This window comes from Pituophis catenifer, unplaced genomic scaffold (genome assembly GCF_029215685.1).
Source record: "Pituophis catenifer annectens isolate HBS135680 unplaced genomic scaffold, rPitCat1.0.hap2 SCAF_1, whole genome shotgun sequence".
In the NCBI taxonomy this organism is placed as follows: domain Eukaryota; kingdom Metazoa; phylum Chordata; class Lepidosauria; order Squamata; family Colubridae; genus Pituophis; species Pituophis catenifer.
The window spans coordinates 158,112,585-158,134,298 of record NW_027256881.1 but is presented as its reverse complement, the minus strand read 5'-3'; the positions used below and the strand labels follow the sequence as shown (position 1 = coordinate 158,134,298).

The 21,714-nt window shown below is 40.2% G+C and overlaps 1 protein-coding gene across 1 annotated transcript in view; it reads right to left on the bottom strand.

The window, feature by feature from the left end:
• TFAP2D (transcription factor AP-2 delta) overlaps positions 1 to 21,287 on the bottom strand; it is a 44,659-nt gene extending 23,372 nt beyond the window's left edge. The window contains exons 1-3 of the mRNA XM_070956599.1: positions 21,249 to 21,287; positions 19,755 to 20,252; positions 16,435 to 16,495 (exon numbers count right to left, since the gene is read on the bottom strand). Coding sequence (XP_070812700.1) covers positions 16,435 to 16,495; positions 19,755 to 20,252; positions 21,249 to 21,287 — 598 coding nt within the window. The remainder of the gene's footprint in view (positions 1 to 16,434; positions 16,496 to 19,754; positions 20,253 to 21,248) is intronic.
• Between the last annotated feature and the right edge of the window lie 427 nt (positions 21,288 to 21,714).

The following is a 21,714-nucleotide window of genomic DNA, read 5'->3' as shown; positions in this document are numbered from 1 at the left end:
TAGTTTTTAATTAATCATGAAAGTTGAATCAAAGATTGGTTCAGCACCATATTAATGGAACCAATAACTTATGTATTTCTTCACAAAAAGAGTTCCACATTTGGGACATCACCACAGAAAGGGCCTTGTTATATGTCACTCCCCTTATATATTTTCTTTATTTTCTTTTGTGTCCTTTAAAATTTTTTAATATATATCTTAATTCCTTTAACCTAATGTTTTAATTGTAGCCTGATCTGAGATTTTTTTTAAAATAGGAGGTGATATTGAACTGCTTCATATAAATTCATAATGCTATTCCCTTTTGGAATAAGCAATATTATGCAAATCAGAGAAAAAGTGTTACAAGTAATAAGATAAAAAAGTTAAAGGCGAAAGAGAAGAGAAAATAAAATTTACCTAAATCCAATCTAGATGAACACCACTCATCATACCTCTCCATATATAACCATAACTCTCTATCGCTTTCTATTCCTGTAAGACATTTTTCCATTCAACTGATCAATTCATACAGTGTCTTTTGTTTTCTTAATTCTTTTTTTTTTTTAATTCCTTCAACATCCACTCTTGGCTTTCCCAGTCTTCCCTTCCTCTTGACAATTCAACTGGTGCAGAATGCAGCAGCACAAATAAAAAATAGCACTGAATAGCACATGAGGCACAGTGTTTGTTGGTGTGCTTCCAGGTGCAATTCAAAGTGTAATTTGTCACCTTTAAAGCCCCTCTTGGGTTGGAACTGGGTCATTTGAGGGACCGTCTTTCCCCAGTTGTTCCTTCTTGTCCAATCCAATCCATCAGGATGGGCATTCCTTGGGTCCCATCAACTAAGGAACTTTGGATGGCAGGACTTGAAAGTGACTCTTGCCTGCCACAGAACCTATCTTATTGAAATCCTCTCTCTGGAGATTGGGATCTTATTGAATCTTCTCTCTGGATCCTCTCTCTGGAGATTGGGATCTTATTGAATCCTCTCTCTGGATCTTCTCTCTGGAGATTGGGATCAGAATTCTACAGGCCTTTCATGAGGCCCTAAAGATCTGGCTTTATGACTGAGTCTGAGCCCCCGAGTATGTGCAAGTTTTTCATTGTATTTGTAATTATGGAGTATGATGTTTTCTTAGCTGCTATTTATTTTCATTCATTATTGTTATAATTATTTTTATACTTGATTTATATTTAATACATCGCCATTTGTTGAGAGGAGCAGTTATACAAATTGAATAAATAAATCCACTCTTCCTTCATTATTTGCGAGAAAATCCTCATTTATTTTCACTATATGATCGAATCACTAAAGCATAATTTTATTTATTTATTTATTTTATCTGGACCACATTCATTCACACACATTTATTCCCAACCTATCTCTTCTTTTTGTATCATTCATACTTAAGCAATTCATTACCACTGTACTCAATTTACATTTACCCGAAAATAAGACATACCCTGATAATAAGCCCAATCGGGCTTTTGAGTGCATGTGCTAAAATAAGCCTCCCCCTGAAAATAAGCCCTCCCCAAAAATATTTAAACGCAGAGCTGGAAATCAGGTAAGACGGCAAGAGGAGCCCCATCTTGTTCCACGTGCCCCAAAATAATAAGACCTCCCCAAAAATAAGGCCAAGTGCTTATTTCGGGGTTCAAAAAATATAAGACACAGTAGCAATGTTTCTACCGCCCTGTCTAGTTCTCCAGGTTATATAGTAAAGTGAGCAGAAGCACAATTATACAAACGATCTTTTTGCTTCTCTTGACAAACATTGATTCTACTGTCTGCCTATCAACATAGTCACTTCTTCAAATTTCTTCATTCTTCCAATAAACATTTTATCAAGAAGTATGACTTTAGTTATTTTATCTATTTTTCTAGTTTTTGCTATATCTTTCAAATGCACACTTTTTTTCTCTGTCAACACAACTATATTGGGCGTCAATATATTACCTTCCAGATCCATATGTCTTATTGCATCATACTGCCTATCTAACGTTTGCTGCAAAGGGCATCATCTCCATCCAAAGTGACATGTACCTTCATATCTCAAAACAACACACCTCTAATATCGCCACAAACATTCCTTATACTTTATTCATAAATAGGTTCAACAAACGAAGAGGTATAGTACTTTCATAGCACCCTCCCTGCTTCATAAGATTCCACTTATTCTTACAAATGCTATATTTCCAATACATGCTGCTCTTTTTACATATGGCAACCAACCTTCAACTCCATATTCAAATGGAATATTTTATAATTCAAGCTATTCAATTACGTTATGGGAAAATGCTCACTTTAAAAAAAGGAACCAAAGTGTTTGGAGATACATGGCATAAAAACTATAATGATTACTGAACTCCTGGCCCATAGAATGCAAAACAATCCCCAACTAACCAATGTAATTGGTTATATACTTCAGCATTATTCCACAGGAATAAAGAAAACCATGTAAATTATTCTATGACCTTTGTAGCTAGATTTATGGTCTGACCCGATGCCTTTAAAAAAGTTCCAAGCCCATCTGCTTTTACTGATATTAGCACCTTCTAACATGTACAATGTCCTTTATTGTACCCATATAATATCTTTTTTATATCAGGAAAAAAGGCAAAAATCCAGTTTCTGTTATCAGTCTTCTTCCTCACCAGAGTCACCTGCCTGTTTCAGTCCATCTATTCTGTTAATATATACTTCAGAAACATAAGGAAAGGGTAAGATATTATTTATTTCCCACACTTTACGTAAAAAAAAAATAATCTAAACTAAACTTTCTCTCATTCACACATTTTCAATATAGGTAGTTTTTGACTTACGACCAATCGCTTAGCAATTGTTTAAAGATATGACAGATCCCGAAAAGCCCCTTATGATCCGATTTTGAAGTTATGACAGTCATACCGCCAGAGTCACATGATTGCATTTTGGATTCTTGGCCTCTGATTCATCTTTACAGCCATTTGCAGCATCCCACGGTCATGTGACTATGATTTGTTGTGTTGTTTTCTGGCAGTTACTTCTGGTTTCTGGCAAACGAACACCCTATCCATTGGATAAAATGGATTTAGTTGATGACTGTGGCTGTCACTTAACTGCCACAAAAATGTCATAAAATTGGGTCCGATCACATGTTGACTCATTTCACAACCCCAACATAATAAGACCATAATTCAGAGCCCAATTACATTCACAAGTTGAGAACTACATGTAACTTGACTCAGCCTTCCATCCTTTCTAAGGTAGATAAAATGAGGACCCAGATTATGGGGGCAATAAACTGACTTTGTATAAATATACAAAAGTATGAAGGCTATTGCTTAACGCATTGTAAGCCGCCCTGAGTCTCCGGAGAAGGGTGGCATATAAATCAAATTTTTTAAAAAACAAAAACCTTAGTGAAGAGCAAAAATCTGCTCTGCATACTCAGCTCTGCTGTGCTCGCACACTCTCCAGAATTCAAGGCATACTTCAAACCAGCAGCCTTAAAACTAACTGTGAAGATATTGCAGTGGTGGATGGCTTTTAGGATCAACTATCAATTATTTTTATTATTTTATACTGAGCATATTCACTGATTTATTGACGACAATATTTTAACTTCTGGAAGATAGCAATTCTCTAATTGTTCTCGGATCTACCTGAAGATGCAAGGAATGGAACCAAACACTTTCCCACACAAAGCAGGCATTCAATTATTGCACTACAACAAGCCAGTATCATAGGAGTGGGGAATTGGTGGCCTCCAGATGTTGCTAAACTACAAATCCCAACACTCCTCATGCTTTTGGCCATGCTGGGCGAAGCTGTTTTAACTCTTCTTTTTTATAGGAGTTGCCACTGAAAAATTGCATGGACATTATTTTAGGCCAAGCAATGGCCATACCTAGGAGGACTCCTCTGGTCCTTAGTATATAGGTCTCACCTAACTTGCTTTATCACAATAATGGCGCTACACTCTCTAACAGATATAATAGTGAGTGTGAAGGACCTTAAAGAACAGACTCCCAATCAGATATAGTCTTTTTTTAGGGGAAAGGATTATGTTCTCTATTATACTTGCCCATGACAAAGAGATGGGACTTCTTTGTTTGGGAATGTCTTTCCCAAAGGACAAATTTGACAAATTTCAGGAGTTACACCTGAAAATCCCTGAATTGGCCTTTCCCAACTTAATTTTCCCTATCATTTCCACTTAAATGATTGTTTTCAAGTATTTAGTCTATACATATGTAGTTTCTACTTACTTCTACCCTGTTTTACTCTAGAATCACTTCATGGTCATTGTAAATATTCCAGGAATTTCTATAATGAGAAGCAGCATAAGAAAACTTCTTATATACTTTCAAGAGATACTTAAACAACCACACAGAATGATCAAAAAGATATTTCCTAAAACAGAACACTTCTTGCATTATGTGATAAATAAAAACAATGATTTCTGAAATCCAGTTTTCTTAATAAATGTAAGAATTTACAAAGGGATACAAATGTTAATTCCAGACCTAGTTAGTTGAATGTATATCCCAGTAAAACCAACAAGTTAATAAAACATAGCATTCCAATGACTTTAAAATAGTAAATGCAACAAACATATCTCGCCAATGTGTGTTTGATTCACCTGCAATAGAAATTGGCATTTCAGAGAAAACTAGGCTCGCTTGACAGCGATACAGGTGGCATGTAAATTTAATAAATAAACAAAATAAATAAATATTTAAGTGTTATATTGTGCCTACACTAGATTTCATTCAGTCAAAAAGTATTGAATGAACTTAATTGAAGGCACAATACAATTTATTTGTATACTTGTGTGCAAGTAGAATATTACCTGCAGTATGGTTCTTTATACTGCAATGTCAAAGACAAACAAAGTCAGATTTTACAGACAAGGTAGAAACGAATCAATGAAATATTAATATTTCTTCTCTATAGTCCAGCCTTATTTGTACAAATGTGTACTGAATTCATAATTGTACCATTTATTAACAACATTCTGTTCCAACCTTTTTCATTGAAAGCTTCATTATTTGGCATAAACACAGCCAATTGCACAAAGTTTTAAAACAGAACTGGCTTATAAAGCGGTATCATTTGAAATGGTACAAGTAGTGAAGATTAAAAAGAAAATAAAGGGCTGAAATCGCAAAGGTTGTACTAGGTACGCTTCCAGAATTTAGTGGGCTTATGGGTCGTCTTTTGGACTGTCCTATCACATGACTTATTCTGCACTTCTCTCTTTCTCTCTCACACACATCCCCCAGCCCCCAGCTGTAGGATCCAAACTTCTTTTGAAAGCCATCAGTTCCCTGATGGAATGTCCACTACTGCTATTATTTGACAAGCTCAAGGCCAAATCTGCCTTGGGCATGAAGAACTAGCTGTGCATTTCCTTGGATCTCAGCCAGTGAGAATAAAGACACATCTTGAAATAGAGGGGAAATATTCTCCATTTAGGCAGTTCTCCAGTTAAGTTGGTAAACTGGAATCTGAAGTTCTAAGCAGCCTTTTTGATTGCTGGTACCATGCAGCTGTTATTCAGCAACCAGAGTTCCATCTGAAGGGCTCAGACACTGAATGAAGGGGAAGGGGGGTGGAATGCTTCTGGAAGGAAAAACCAGAAGTTTTCGAGCACGCCTACCATAATGGCCTTCAGAATATTGCTTTTTCCCTCTGTATATAGTCCCAGTTCTCAGTTTCTCTTCTTTCGTTTTCCTTAACCAGACATTTTTTATTTGACTACCATGTGTTCCATGTCAAGATATAGAAGATGTTGGCATTGGCCTGTTTTGCAGTTATGAGCAGAGATGCTTCCAAGTGCAGTTCTAGCCCTACAAAATTGACAGTGCACCATTTCCCTGTCTCTCCCCCGGCTTTTTCCCCCTTAACAGCAAAAGCACAACTGCCCCAGGTGGGCATGTCATTTTTTTTGTCCTATATTCCTGTCTGACTAAGCAGAGTGAGCAAATTTTATAGTGTTTGAAATACTACAACAGTGCCCAATCTATTTGCAACAACTGATGACGAGTGAAAAATACTAACTTACATCATAATCTTACTAGCTCAAGCTGTCTGCCAAACAACTCTAATTTATTTATGTATTTATTTATTTATTTATTTATTTATTTATTTATTTATTTATTTATTATATTTCTATACCGCCTTTCTCCCATAGGATTCAAGGTGGTGTACAGTCAAGAAAAATATAGATACACAAACATCATAAAATTGCTAATTAAAATTATTATTATAACATAGTTTGTCCCAATTAAATAGAACCTAAAATTAGATAACATTTTAAAAACATTCACATTTAGCTCTAATATTTTCTTTAGCCTTATTCAGTTCCACATCTTAAAGTAGCAGTTGCTATAATGAATACCTAGCTGAATAGTTTTCAGTCTAATGGGGATTTAATATGTCACCCAATTAAAATATGATTTTTTATATATTCAAAAATAGGAAAACCAATTATTTGTTTGTTCTTTCTTTCCTGAAAACTTTGATCTTTTTCTGTTAATAGCAATTTTATTAATTTATGATATTACATACAAAAAAAAAAAAAACCCCTTTGATGATCCTAAGGGTACTTTTGTACCTGATAAGCGCATTTTGCATATCTGACTCATGGCTTGAACTCTAGCTGTATTTTTTTTCTGCCACATTTTTCCCTTTGGCATTTTTTATTTTTTTATTAGAAATTTTGAACATAACACAATATACAAAATAAATATACAAAATGACAATATACAAAATAAAGAACAAAGATAGAAAATAAGAAATAGACATGCAAGGAAGAAACTGAAAAAAAAAAAAAGAAAGAAAAAAACATTCAGTTGTGCTTTCAATCCTATGGAGTAATTCTCATCATAAACTTTTCCCCAAACTCTTGATCTCCTTCTGGATTTTAATTGTGACAAAGACAATTAATTGTAACCACTACCATTTGGAAATTCAAAAGGTTATAGCTATTTTGTAAATTTTCTGTTTGTTTACTAAAATATTTTGGATTTTTTCCCCTAATGCATCTACTTTTGTTTATTATATTGCAATACATTTTTTGTTTCATTCCCTATTCTTAAATAGCCAAACTCAATTTTCTAAATTCCTAATGATGTTTCCTATTAACATGGGTTCCAGGTCATTCAATTCTTTATTATAATCGACTATAGTATCACCAAATGCCGGTAGTATTTTTGAATTCTCTAGAAACCTTCATCAAAGTAGATTATGCTAAAAAAAGCAGTGGAGGAAGACAAAAATAAAACTAAATTTACACATATTTAATCAAATCTTGTAGCCTTACATTCCTAAGAAGAATTGTGAAGTGTTGGAGGGAAGGAAACAGAAAAAGGAATGGGACATATAGTTTTATTGTTCTCTAAATTACAATTCCATTTACGGTACTTCTTACAGTGTTTTGAGATCCAGTAAATGATAGTTTCTTAATAATACTAATATATACAGTGGCCTTATTTTAAAAACATACAGACTTTTCTATAAGGATATTTCAATGGGGAGTTTTTTTTACAGCTTCTTAATTGTTTTCCTCCCTACTTCCCTGATTCACATAGGGGTTCCTTATCACAGTTTTGATATGCTCACTCCATTAGGCAGCTTCATCACTTTCACTTCTTGGCCTTGCCTTGAGTCTATAGAGAAGAATGAAAGAAGGAACAAGAATTCTTTCTTGAGTTTCTTAGAATTCCAGGACTTTTGCCTCAATGACATCTGATTTATCCTTTCCAAATCCTGCAGTCCACTCTGTGGAACACTTTCAAACCCTGCTTGATTGTGCAGTAGGCTCAGCTACAGATTCCTCCACCAGCTATGATTGGATTCACACAACACCTCCACCAATGCCTAACAGCCAACAACAACCTTCTCCATTGCCTAACACTTCTGCCCTTTCATACATTTTGATCAAAAGTCCATTATGTCTGCTCTCAGGTGTCTAAATTAAGCAGGAAGCTTCTAAGCAACTAATGTGACAGAAGCAACTTTCCCTTTGAGACCATTTGCCATCATCTCCTGCCCAATGGAGCAGCTCACCCTTCCACAAGACAGAATTAATCCCTGCTGGATACTGCTTGGTCCCAATGATGGAAAGGCAGTGTCCAGCCCCAGATCCAGTCCTCTGTTATCAAGAGTTACCTTCTGCTCTATATCCAGTTCATAGATATGTAGAGAGGAGAAGTAAAGAAAAAGGTAACTTCTTCATGCAAACAAAGTCAGATACTACTATTGCTAGTGCACTAGTTTAAAGGAAGGAGTCAGTTTGATGTAGTGGTTAAGACACCAGGCTAGAAACCAGGAGTCCATGAGTTTTAATCCCACCTAAGGCACAAAACCAACTGGGTGATCTTGGATCAGATCCTCTCTTTCATGCCTAAGAAGGAAGCAGCGGCAAACTATTTCTAAGAAAATTGCATGGATTTGTCCAGGCAGTTTCAGGGATCAACGCTGACTCTAAGACACACATTCACATTAGCTTAAACAATGAATAAATTAAGCTATGTAAATTACATAATCTCACCTAGTGATTACAGTCATTTAATTTATTTTAATTAACAGATTTGTAAGGCCACCCATTTAAGATTACAATTCTGGGCAACCATACAAATCTAATAAATAAATGTAATTAAGGAATTCTTGAAATGAATTACTATAATTAAAGTTACTCCGATATCGTTGCTTTCTACATTCACCATTGTGTGTGCCAGACTTTCTTTTCTGCCAATAAGGATGCCCAGAAACAGATAAACAGACATTATAAAACTTTATTCATAGATGGGGCAGCAGTAGCAGCATTACTTTCAAATCCACGCAATTTTCTGGCCCTTGAAATTTTCTCTAGCATCAGCAAAAGTTTCTTCTTCTTGGAGGCTGCCAAGAAATGGAAAGATGCCATTCAATGCCAGATCACCTTGATCAGGCACAAAGATGCATCCTGCATTATCCCAGTTATCAGGATTTGCAGGAGCAAAATGTTTGCTCTCACTTTGTTATCTCCCTTTGGTCCAGGGGACAGAGAGACAGAAGAAGGAAAAAGAGCATTGTGGTTATCAGTGTAATAACAAAACAGTTCAATAAAGACTGAGATCATTCGTGTGTGTGTGTGTGTGTGTGTGTGTGTGTGTGTGTGAGAGAGAGAGAGAGGGGGGGGAGAGGGAGGGAGAAGGGTGGATGAACTCTAACTCCCATCAGTCTCAACCAACTCTGGCAATACTGAAGGATATTGGAAACTCAACATTCAACAATGTCAAATTCAACAATGTCTGGAAGGTCACAAATCCTCATCTCTATTCTAAATAAAAAGGATTGCCCTCTTGATTTTCCTTTATAAGAAAGAACTCAGTGCTCTGATCAGTAAAGAATTGTCTCCTTCTGACTCGTTCTCTGCCTGTGATATCCCTATTCTTTCTTTTTTTTTAAAGTAAAGATCACCTTAAATGGACTTAGCCTGTGGGGTGTAATATCATATATCCCTTCCAGCTATATACTGGCAAACAGGAATGAAATGCTGTCTGGAATAGCCTTGATACGATCTTTTTGTGATGGCACAGAGGTTCTTTTTATGCTGTGACCTGCTGGTACACATCATACATAGTTGAATGCCATGAATATTATTTCTTGCAGTGCTTCATCAATATGCACACGTGCAATGAAAATGCATACCAAGATAAAGATATGTGGGGACTGAAGGACTGGGAACCTGTTAAAAATTGTGGAACGCTCTTTTGAATAAGCAAAAGCTTTCTCAAATACAAGAGGTATTCCATCTAATTCCAAACTTTTACGTCTGAAGGGGGAAAAAAAACAGATGAGAATTTCAGAAGCGTGCCTCTTCAGTACGATACAATACAAATTTATATATGCAGGTATTTGCTGCTACCTAATATGACCTGATCTACAGAGAGGGTCATCCACCTCAGTTGCACTTTGGATCAGAATAACAGTGCATAGACTTAAACCTTAATGTTGCCTATCTTAATGTTGTGTATTTCTTTTTTAAAGTGAATCCCACCTGCTTCAAATTAGGTTGAATGTGTCATCAATTACTTCATACCTTGCCTCTTGATAAAGTTTGTAACCCCTCCATTTTAAATGCAGTCTTCCCATTAATTAAATTCTATTGACTTCGAAGACTTTATTGAGCGATATTTAGAGAAGGTTCAATCCTATGGAAATCAATCACTCTTAGAATTACAGTTTCCTGTACTTTGGGGTGGAAGTAGAGAGCATGGTGAACTCCCTGAATATGTTTCCCCCCACCCCCCTCTGTATTTTATTTTACTGATTTTAACAGAAATTTACCTGGACATTTCCTCTGAATTCCTCCCAGACAAGAGAATATACTGTAGATAACAAACATCCATCTTACTTTCCATTTTTTCTATGGAACCTATAACCACACACACACACACACACACACACACACACACACACACACACACTATACAGTATGCATCCTCCCTGACCAGCTCACACCAAATGTGAATGAAGTGGTTCCTTTCTGTTCAGAAAGCCATTTATCAAAGCACTTTGGCTATAATTCTGATAGACGTTTGTGTTCGCTTCAGGATGCCATCCTCCACCGATGGACTTGCATGCATAAGGTGTTTCAGAGCTGAGAGCTGCATGTACCCTTGGGCTCGAAAGTGAAAGACCTCTCTCAAAACGCTGTTTACCAAGGGATCGAATGTATTAATACTAGTCACAGCCGCCTCCACTCAGAAGGCTCCCGTGGCCCACCAACCCGACCTGATCTGCCAGCCCAACCACCTCGGAAACCCCAGCAGCGGCGTCGCGGCCGGCCACCCGTTCCCTCCGCAAGGGGCTTCCCTCGTCCTTCCCCCGACCAGCCGGTCAGTTCCCCAGCACGCTCCTCTTTTTCTGCCCCCCCCTTCCCGCCTGCCTTGTTGTGAGTCCATTTGAAATCTGCTCGACTGGAGCTATTAATTAACCTAGCGCATTAGGCTTTTTCATGGGACGCAGATTAATAGCTTCTTGAAAAAGAGGCAGCCGCGTTAAGGACAATACAGTACGGGCAAATTATACGTATTATGGGATTATCAAGATGCGGGCAGCCAAGAGCTGAAAAGAGGGGAGGGAATTGGGATGACAGGCACAAAGGCTACAGTTTAAGCGTGGCGTTGTTTTTCTCCTGGCCTCGCGCCGAGCTCCAGTCGTAACTAAACCTTCCAGGTAGCGCAGCAAAAGATGGGCGGCGATCCTCCTTGAGCCCTGGATCCTACGGCAAGAGAGGAGAGAGTTCCGGACCCCGTCAGTAAAGGTGGCGGAGGCTTCCTCAGTGGAAGTCCAGCCATGAATCGGACCTGTTTCCCGCGTGGCTTTTAGATTAACTGCTGAGTGTAGCGCTAAATTGGGAGGGGAGGAAAGAAGGATCGCGATGGGGCAAGAAGAGAAAGCGCGCAACCCAACGAGAGAGAGGGAGAGGGAGAGAGGGAGGGAGAGGAAGGGAGAGATAGGAAGAGAGGGAGGGAGAGAGGGGAGAGCGAGAGAGAGCGAGCATTCTTTACAAAACGGGCAATAAAAGGGCGGCCTGCACAGCTTGTGTGTAGTATCTTGAGAGTAAAAGGGCTCCGAAATCTGGGGAAAGAAACAAAAGCACAAAGCAATAGGGACGGCGTTGGTGTACCTGCGCGAATTGGCCCTGCCAGCCTTACTCGCGAGGAACTAGGCATAGACTTTCGAGAAAACAGGCGCAGGATCACTTCGAACCTCAACTCTGCCATCAGCTGTTCTCTCTCTTTCCAGCCCTGATTTGGAGGGAAAACTGCGCCCAAATTTCTTTTAAGTGAAAACCCACGAACTGCTGCCCCTTCCTGCCCAATTTGCGCCCTTTTCTTAACCCTTTCTTCTACACGCCCGAGGGGGCGGCGGAGAGGAAAAGCTGAGTTTTCCCCAATACGGCATATGCGATGCGTCGTCGCGCTATATCCTATCAGAATGAACGCATAAGCCAAAAAAAAAAAAAAAATGTTGATAAAATGCTTGGTCTGAGATATTGCCCCCTGGAGCTGTAGTCCACCTCATGCTGAAAAAAAAAATCCCTTAATTCCCTTTCCTCTCCCCCTCTTCCACCCTCTCCCCGCCATCCCGAATAACCATTAGGCTTAGTTTTCATAATTAAGTGCCTCAAATTAAAATTGTAGATCAAAGGTATACAATCAAAACCGAATAGGCTGCGCCTTAAGTAAACACATCAAAGGCAGGAAAAGGGGCTGTCCAAAGAGGTGCTTTATTGGATAGACTGCATTGTGGTGACTGATGCGCAGCCCTTTTCTACGCCTTTTTTTAAAAGATATTTTTTAATCAAATAAGATCTGACAATGTTCCTAACTCTGCATTAATACCTCCGCTTTTTCATGTCAGTCACCTCTAAGCGATTTGACAAACTCAAGATCTCTTAAAACGGGAAGAGTTCAGATCATATTAATTTCTCCAAAATGTTTTGATTCAAAGTAGTTTGTATTTCACGTTGCCAAGGGCAATCGGGGAAAGAGACAGTGTGGATAGCCCGGGTCCCCTTTTTCTTTTTCTTTTTGGCCCAGAGGCGATAGCAGTATTTAAGCTGCTGAAATTAGCCTGGGGCAGGGAAAGATAGACGATCACAAAGTGAAACAAGAGGCAGGGTTTTTTTTTCCCTTTCTTTTTTTGGGGAGGAAGGGGGTGGGGAGGGAGATTGCCATTTCATAAAACGACATAGGAGGGCTAAGTATCACCATTGGCCTGTCTTCCCCTCCCCTCCTCCCTCTTTCTTTTCTTTCTTTCTTCTCTCTCTCTCTCTCTCTCTCTCTCTCTCTCTCTCTCTCTCTCTCTCTCTCTCTCCCTCTCTCTCTCTCTCTCTCTTTCCCCCTTTCTTTCTTTCTTTCTTTCTCCCCCTCTTTCTTTCTTTCTTTCTTTCTTTCTTTCTTTCTTTCTTTCTTTCTTTCTTTCTTTCTTTCTTTCTTCTTTCTCCCCCCCCCTCTCTTTCTTTCTTGAGACTACTTTTTGTGTTTGTTTGTTTTTTAAATAAGAGAAGAGAAGAGAAAGGGGGGAATGGCTGGAGGGGACACACACGGACACACACGGACACACACACAAACACACACACACTTCACACCTCCACTGTGATTAAAAATCTCAGGCATCTTCTGTAAATAGGAAATTCGTATCTTTGCAAGTGATTCCTTTTGAAACAACCGATCTGAATATTCAACTTTTAAAGCAAAGCTGTGCCAGTCTGTATGTACAACATTAATATGATCTCTGCAGAATTTGGGTCCTCAGAAAGATTACCATATCAAAGCTTGATGCCTGCGGCTAGAGAAGCTATCGATAGGCCCGCAGCAGGTAAAGTAAAGATTATTGGTTGCGATGGTGCAAGGAGCTGAGCTCCAGGCGAAATCCTGCACGTCATTAACTAGAAGTGATAGCGGTGGGAGCTGGGCCACCTAATCAGTGGCTACTGTTGGCGCTGGCTGGTAATTAGCTCGCCAACATTGAAGCCCTGCCGTCCCAATCGCCCCTCCCCCACTGCAATCTCCAAAAACAAAACGTCCTCCAGTCCCGACTCTCATGAAAGCAACAAACTGGCCAAGCCAAAAAACCCAGGAATTACGGGGTCGGGACCAGTCAAGTCACAGGAAGAGACGGGCAGGAGGCAGCTTCTTGGGTGGGATGGAGGTGCTGGGGCCCCTGGAAAGTGGGTTTCCAAGAACACAGGAAAATCCTATGTGCAGCAGCCCAGAGCCAAGATAAATCCGGAGTAAAATCGTCTCCACTATCATATCCCACCATTTTATTTCGCATGAGTAGCTTATGCTTCACTCTTGTCAGTTCCCCCATCTGTTTAATAATTATTCGTTTCTAAAGCCAAGTCTTTGTATCCTTCTCCCCCCCCAAATTGGGAATTCAAATTACTTGTTTTTCTTAAACCAAACAAGATTTTTCTCTCCCTCTCTTTTCCTCCTGTTGGTTTCTAAGTGAAAGCGTTATCTTCTTTTCTTTCTTTCCTACCATATGCCTTCTAAAAGCTACAGTACCTTCCTTCTTTCAAATAATCCTAACCTGCCTTTGAGAGTTCTAACAAAGAGTTCAAAATATAAGATGGCCCCCTAGCTATATGTTTTAAAGTATTAGTGGCCAGAGTGGCTGACAATCTGGATGATTCCATACTAAAAATTTCATGATCAGTCTAAATGTTATGATTATTTCTATCATGTTTTTTTAAAAAATATACAGTATTTATTATGCATTTTAGGCACACATTTAAAACATACAGCACTGTCTTCCTTAGGAAGGCAGATGGGTGGCTCATGGAGCCAGAGCATGAGTTTTTTTAAGATTAGTCAAGAAACAGCTTTCTATTTTCAGATAGGATTTCTTCATTATCATTCTTTATATCATTGAATAATTCAGTTACATTTTAAAAGGAAGAGGGAATAGAGAGGGAAAGAAAGAGGGAGTACAGTTTTTCTTTCCTGCAATCAGTAGTTCTAGTAATTACCAGGAAAGAGTTTAAAGAAATTGCATCTGTAGTATCCGAAGGACTCAACGTGAAAAATCTCCTTCAGATGGGAGATTAGAGTGCAGTCAGGCGATACAAGCGCAGCACCTCAGTTGAAGGCAACACAACTTCTTTATCATTTGGCAGTAATGATCTAGCCCAAAAGACAAAAGTATTTGTTTATCTCTGATATATTGAATTCCTAGAAACTCAAAATCCCTCCCTCCTGTGGTGGGAAATAGTTATTTCACTGAGAATGAAGAAGTCGTTTTTAATTACTTCAAGTGGCTTATGCCAGATAAATGACCCTTTCTTTCATATCTAAACTGCAACTAACCCTTGGAAAAAGTATTTTATTCTTAAGCCACTCCCTTTTCCTATTGATTTCCAATGTTCATGTAGTTTAACTGCAGGACGCCACAAATAAAATTATTTGTGGAACTCCAAACACAAAAACAAAAACCTTGGATGCAGAGGATCAAAAGCCGGAAAGAAGGAAGGAATTTACAATTGAGATTGTGATTTAGAATGGATAGTTCCATTGGCCTGCAGTTAGGGAAATACAACATGCAAAGCCATAACAGGAATAAGCCTTGTAGATTCCCACTGTTCCAAGGACTAAAGCCGAGAGACCTGAGAGATCCATACAACCTCGACTTTGAAGGCGTAGTTACCAAAGCCGTCGAACGAATTGTCTTCGATAGAGAATGTCTCATCAAGGCGCTGTCCATTTCAGCACCAAAAAGCTATCCCCTTATCTTTCCCCAATTAAGGCTGGAAGTTTGACGGTTTTAAAGGAGATTTCATTGCCAGCCTCAGCTTGTGCTTCTTTTAGAATAACATAGTTCATACTATTTTTATGAACAATCATGATTTCGTAGATCTATATCTAGACATTAAATGAATATTCCCCTTGTTCATTGTGGCCCACTCTTCCTAGAAATTAAAATTCAATCCACTAATTTCTTCCACAATGACATTAAACTGAATGTATAACATATAGAGTACAAAAGCAAATCTGGAATTTGCTTATTTGTATACATGAACCAAATGGAGAACACGATAAAGCAACATATATATTTCTGTTCATTTACTTTCATTTTAGTCTATTCATTAATTTATTATATTTCACAGCATGATGAGGTTGAATAAGGTTCTGCTGTGATATTTTCCTTCACCTTCATTCCGATCCTGACAAAGTAACTCTTGTGCCTATTAAAATAATGGTGACATAAGAGCATATACTGGCACCTCCTATTCAAACAAATACACCTCCATACACTTAAATCATTATGAGAGGAATATAGAATTTGGACTGTGAAACCTCCCCAACTGGTTACAGTTGCTGCACTTTTCCTGCACCTGCCAGTATTTTCATTTGCAAACACTGCCTTCGATTTTAAATAGAATTGATTGAATTGCTAACAGTCATCATGTTCCTTCCCCGGCTTTCTGTTTTCTGGTGCAAATTGTTCCAGCCAGAAGCACGACTGGAAGGCTACAAGACACTTACCAAACAGTGAAATGGAGCCAGCAGGCGAGAAAACGTTCAAACAACATCACCATTAAGTCGCAAACAGAGCATGTCTTTCGTTCTTGAATTTTCCACTTCAGTATGGCCATGTCTGAATTCAAAATTCCTCCAAACAGCACATATCACTTAAACCTGCTTCTTCCCTCAGTATGATTTCTGAGGTTTCTTACAAGATTCCACCGATGGGGAGCGGAGGGGGAGAGAGTGTTACAGGAATACAAAAGGCAGTTGAGATCCCCAAATGCTTTTTAAAACTAAATTTTGGACACATGGCTTGTCCCACAAAACTTGCCCCAAATTTCAGGTGATAGGCAAACAACTTGATTATTTTTTTTTTAGTGGGAGGGGAAGAGGAGATATATGCCTATATATATATATTTATTAAAAAGTGCTTACCTCTCCTTATCACCCCACCTTGTCCATTCAATACTAGCCCACACTGGGCCTCCACCGAACCCTTGAATAAAGAAGAGAAAAACCAGATTCAAAAATCCACACAGGTAAAATGTATAAGTAGCTGCAAGGCTGAAATGGTTGGGATTTTAGTAGAGGCTGCAGTCTTTGCAAAGGCTATAATAACTCTCCTTTGGAATTGTGAGATGGGAAGGAGAAACCTTAGAAAAGCACAGCTTGTGCCCAAAACAAATAAGCCCTGTCTTTTTCTTCTTCTTTTTTCTGTTCTCAAATATGACAGTTCTTTGACGGACTGATTGATTGGCAGGCAGACAAAGAGGAAACGAGTAGCATGGACACAGACAGAACTTGCCAAAGGGATATTTGGCACATGGGGGAAAAAAAGAAACAATAAAAATGAAAGTGACTCTCTGCCTATTTGTGCATATAAAATATGCACGGCCTCTGGAAATGTAGCATCTCTGTGTCACAAAATTGCCACCAGTGAATCAAATTAGAGAAAGACAATGGACAGATCTAAGGATGGAGTTACGTTGGAGGGATGTACCCATATAAAAACGGATGCTTCTAACTAAACAATATAGTTCTAGTCTAAGCTGAACAGGAAAATGACCAAGAAAGGTTAGGTACTGCCCACAGAAGTACATAAAATGAGCATCACTGCCTGTCTTAAGATTCAAGGGAGAACTCTGATTTTTTTTTTTAAAAAAACCCCGAAACAAAATCTTTCCTTATGTGTGTGCATGGCGTGTTCTTATATTCTCTGTCCAGCTACATCTCCCAATTCTTTTTCAGTACTGCAAATTTCAACAAAAACACACACTTCCCTTCACAAACAAATTAGGTTTTAAGTATGGAGTAAGCCTTTAAAGGTGTTTCACCTACAGAGCAGTCTGTGATGAATTAAGTTCATGTGGAGAAAGAGTTGGTACATAATAATCGTAATACCACTCCCCGTAAAACCCTTTTACAAAAGCAATCTTTATGGTCCTTCTTCACCCCCGCCCCCTTTCACCATCTTGATGCTGGCCTAAAAACCCCTCCTTTTCCAAGGCCTCTTTTGAGTTTAAATGTTCTGCCTTAAAGTGATTATGAAATCAATATGGACAAAACTGGGCAACTGAGCATAAATTAAAGCAATGACGGGAAAAGGTGTGACAGTTTCTTTTGTTGCCCATGGAAAATCTTTTTAGGGGACTGAAAGATGTCCACTGTGGTTTCAAGAATCCTTGCATCTGTTAGGCTGACTTAAACAGCCTTCCAAACTATTGGACTTTCACTTAACATTCTGAGCAGGGGAAAGTATATTTACATTTGTTGCATTAGAAATGAGACATATGTTGATGAGGAAAGTGAAAAAGAAGGGGGGGAAGGAGATGAAAAAAGAAAAAGAGACTGAAAGACTTGAGAGTAACACTCTTCTAGAGTGGTCCTTTCACTTTAGGTCATAAATCTGATTATTTGCTCCTATAAATCCTGGAAGTGAAATGAACAAAGCACCAATAAGCTTATAAGCTACAGAAATAAGGTACAGGAGTCCTGTCTCTCTTTATATACTTCTATTCCTGATTTGCAACTAAGAAAGTAGTCATGATGACATGATCAAAAGAAACCAGCATTTCTGTATCCTGATTAGAAAGTTGGCCAGGCTGCAAGTATAATTGAAGAATCAGAGAAACGTTTTGTTGAACTGAGCTTTTTAACAATCTTGCATAGGTCAAATACCCAATGAGTATACACACACACACACACACACACACACACACACACACACACAAAGTATACCTATTTAAAGGAGAGAAGATTGGTCTTATTTCCTCCTTTCTTAGCTAGAAACAATTAAAAAAAACTTTTTTAAAAATGGAAATGATTCTTCCAAATGAATCTGCTGTCTCCAGCCGGGAGAGGGAGGGTCAAGGGCTGGGGGGGGGGGGGAACGTTGTTTGGTCGGATGACATTGCACAAGTGACCAGTTGAATGGCACTAAGTCGAAAATTGGATAAACTATGGTGCTTTCTCGCCCAGGATTTACGCATTGTGGGTTTCCTTGCAAACGACGCTAATCCCTTCTTTTGAAAAAAGATACAAGGCTTTGTGCTTTGGCATAGAAAAAAAAATGTACAGCTAAAAAATCAGCAGCAGACGTGGTTATAAAAAAGGGGAGTAAATAGGTCTTAGTGAAGCTAAACAGTGAATGGCAGATTTGGGAGAAGGAGGAACATAAGGGAAGCTCTTGTTGAAAACGGAACGGGGGTGGGTGGGAAGGGGGCAACAGACGCGTAGAAAATTATTGAGTGAGTTTCAACGCAGAAAGTCAGGTTTTAAAGGAGTTTACGGCCCCTGAGGATTTTATTCTTCTGGAGATTCCGCCGTGTATGAGTGTGAGAGGCTCTCATTTAGTTAGCATTTAGTTAACCCGTCGGTTTCCACTTTCGGCTTAAAAACTCTTTTCTGTTTTTCACTGAAAATAGAAAACCACTTTTAAACATTTTTAGAAGGAATAATTTAATATTAAAGTAGTATAATCTGTATAGTTTGAGGGAGGAAATAGTGACAAGAAAAGTAGGACTTTAAACGATCACGGTGTCAAGCCCGGTAACTAGAATCCACTTTATCAGATGTAGCCGGGACAATTATTCATTCTCTCTCCCCTCTCCCCCTCCCTCCCTCCCCCCCTCTCTCTCCCTCCCCCCCCTCTCTCTCCCTCTCTCTCTACTGAAATAACATTTTACGACGGAAAAATAGGTTTGTGTAAGCAAAAATAATCGAGTGTTTCGAGATAGTTACAGCTGAGAGGTAAACCGAAACGTAGGGAGGTCTTTATTGCTTACATGTCTAAGGCGCCCATAGAAACAAATTTCCGTCGCCGTAAGGCCAGGAAGAGATTAAGCAAAAGAAATTGGCTGGATTCGTGAGTGGATGGAAGTTCAGATCTAGTCACACACCCGGTACTACTTTCAGAGCTACCTCACCTACTAACACCTCTAGTCTTATTCTGTATCCTTTGGCGGTTTCCTTATTTCGGGACTTAGTAGGAAATTCACCTTTCCTGTGTTTAACGTTCCCTGGAGGAGGGCGGATTTTTTCCCCCCCTTTCTGGGAAAGGCTGCCATTCGGTCGAGTCCTGTCTGACTCTTATACTGGGTTCTCTGTAGGGCCGAGGGCTGCGGACGAGGGAGTAGTAGTCTGGGTGGGCAGGGCAAGGGCTAGAATATCCAGGGCAGGAAAGGCGAGGTGTCGGGGAGAGTTAGTGAAGAAGAATCGGGGCGATTCCGCGCGCCCAGGAAGCGCATGCCGTTTACCTGCAAATCGTCCGCTCCCGTGGCCGACAGCCCAAGGCTTGGTCCCGGCAGGAGCCTTTGATCTGGATGCATCCCATATTGGGTGCCATGGCCCATAAGAGAGAGGTCGTGCCGGCGGTAAGCGTCTAAACACCCAAGTTCGCGCCTCTGCTCGTCCAAGCAGGAGGATTTGAGCGCCCGGGCGTTGTGTAAATTGATGAAGTCGGCGGGTTCTCCATGGTGGATCTGCTGGTAGTATTGCTGAGAGTGGTGGAGCGAATTCAAGGAGTAGGCGTCGGGGTTAACCGCCGGGTGGCTGTGTTGGAACTCGTAGTGGAAGGACTGGTGGTGTAGGGGAGCGTATTGGTGGTTGGCAGAGAAATAGGGGGTGGCGAATTCAGTGCCGGTGCCGGAATAGGTGAGCGGCGACGAGGAAGAGTAGGCGACGGTGGAGTTGGCCACAGACTCCAAGCATCCCAGCTGCATCAAACGGTAACTGTTTGATCCATCGTGACGTATCTGTAAAGGCAGAATGGTGGAAAAAGGTAACCCAGGGATGGCAGGCCGGGCATGGGGAAAAAGCGGGGAGGCCCGAACTACCCCGTCCTGTCTAACGCTCTCCCCGCCCCCAGCCCGGTTTTCTTAGCCTTGGCCCTCGCCTACACCTTGGGCTGATGCTGGGCAGCTCTGAGCTACCATTTGCTTTGGTTTCGTTTTTTTAAAGGAGAGAGACAAAATCAAAGCGTGAATATGTTTTTTTTTTGGGGGGGGGGTGGAGGGGAGTAAAACCTGCGCCTGAAAGCGAGAATCAACACCGACTGGCCAAAAAGTCGCTCTTTCCCCGTGTTCGCCGCAGTTGCTTTGGCGAAATCGCCCAACACAAAAGCCGCTCCGTTCCCCGCTGGTGTCAGGCGGAAACCGGCGCCTTTTCGGATCCTGAGTCCTCGGCTAAAGGCGCAGGCCCCCTTACTTTGGAGCGCAGGTTCCACTGCTCCGTATCGAGGCTCTCGACACGCCTTTACCCTGTCTGGTTTAAAAAGATCTCCGTCCCGTCCCGTAACAAGCCCATACCCAAATCTCCCCTTTCGACAATCTGAAGGGGAGTTGTGGGTTGCTGGGCTCCCAAGTTCCCAGCTGTCTCTCGGACTACTTTTTCCAGCGTTGCCAACATTTCAGAGCACATTCTCGTGCCGCTCAGTCTGTTTTGGTCCGGGCAGCCGTTTGAATGCGGCAGCGGTTTGCCCCTTGCCTGTTCCCGGCGACAGATGTCATAACGAATTTTCGCCCTTTACTTCCCCAAGTTCTTTCTGAAGCCGGATTATAATTAAATGTAACGGTCCAATGTGGATTAACATACATACACAAAAAAGAAAGCGTGCGCGAGAGAAAGAGAAGAAAACCCAGCCGTACACACGCGCGCACATAGAGGCTCATTCGAACACACACATGCATAAGCATACACGCTCACACACACTCACACGCGCACACACACGCGCGCCCACACACACCAAATACCTCCGCATCGTGGACGAGTCCTGGAAAGGTAGTTGACATTTTGCGTTCTTCGAACGAGGCGTAAAATTAAATCCCTTCTCCAAATTTAAAAGGAAAGAAAAGAACCAAAGCCACCATCAAACCAAGAATAATTTCTTTTTTAAAAAAAAAAATTAGAAAAATTGCCGTCGTCTCCCGTTTCCCCCCAAATGTGGAAAAAAATAGAGACACATATATATTCTGTCTAAATGCAAAAGTGTTCCCCAATCTGCTTGTCGAGATCGCCAGCCCTTTTTCCGCCATACAAGCCTTTTAAAAACCTGTAGGAACAATTTTCCCCTCTGCACAAAAGCGGCTCCCCGGATCAGATTTTGTACTTGCTGGGTATTTCTTTGGCTGATGTCGTAGGTCCCTTGGTAATATAGAAGTTTTGAAAATTAAGCATCAGCACTGAGAACTGGGAGGACAATAGATAGAGCAGCTTCAT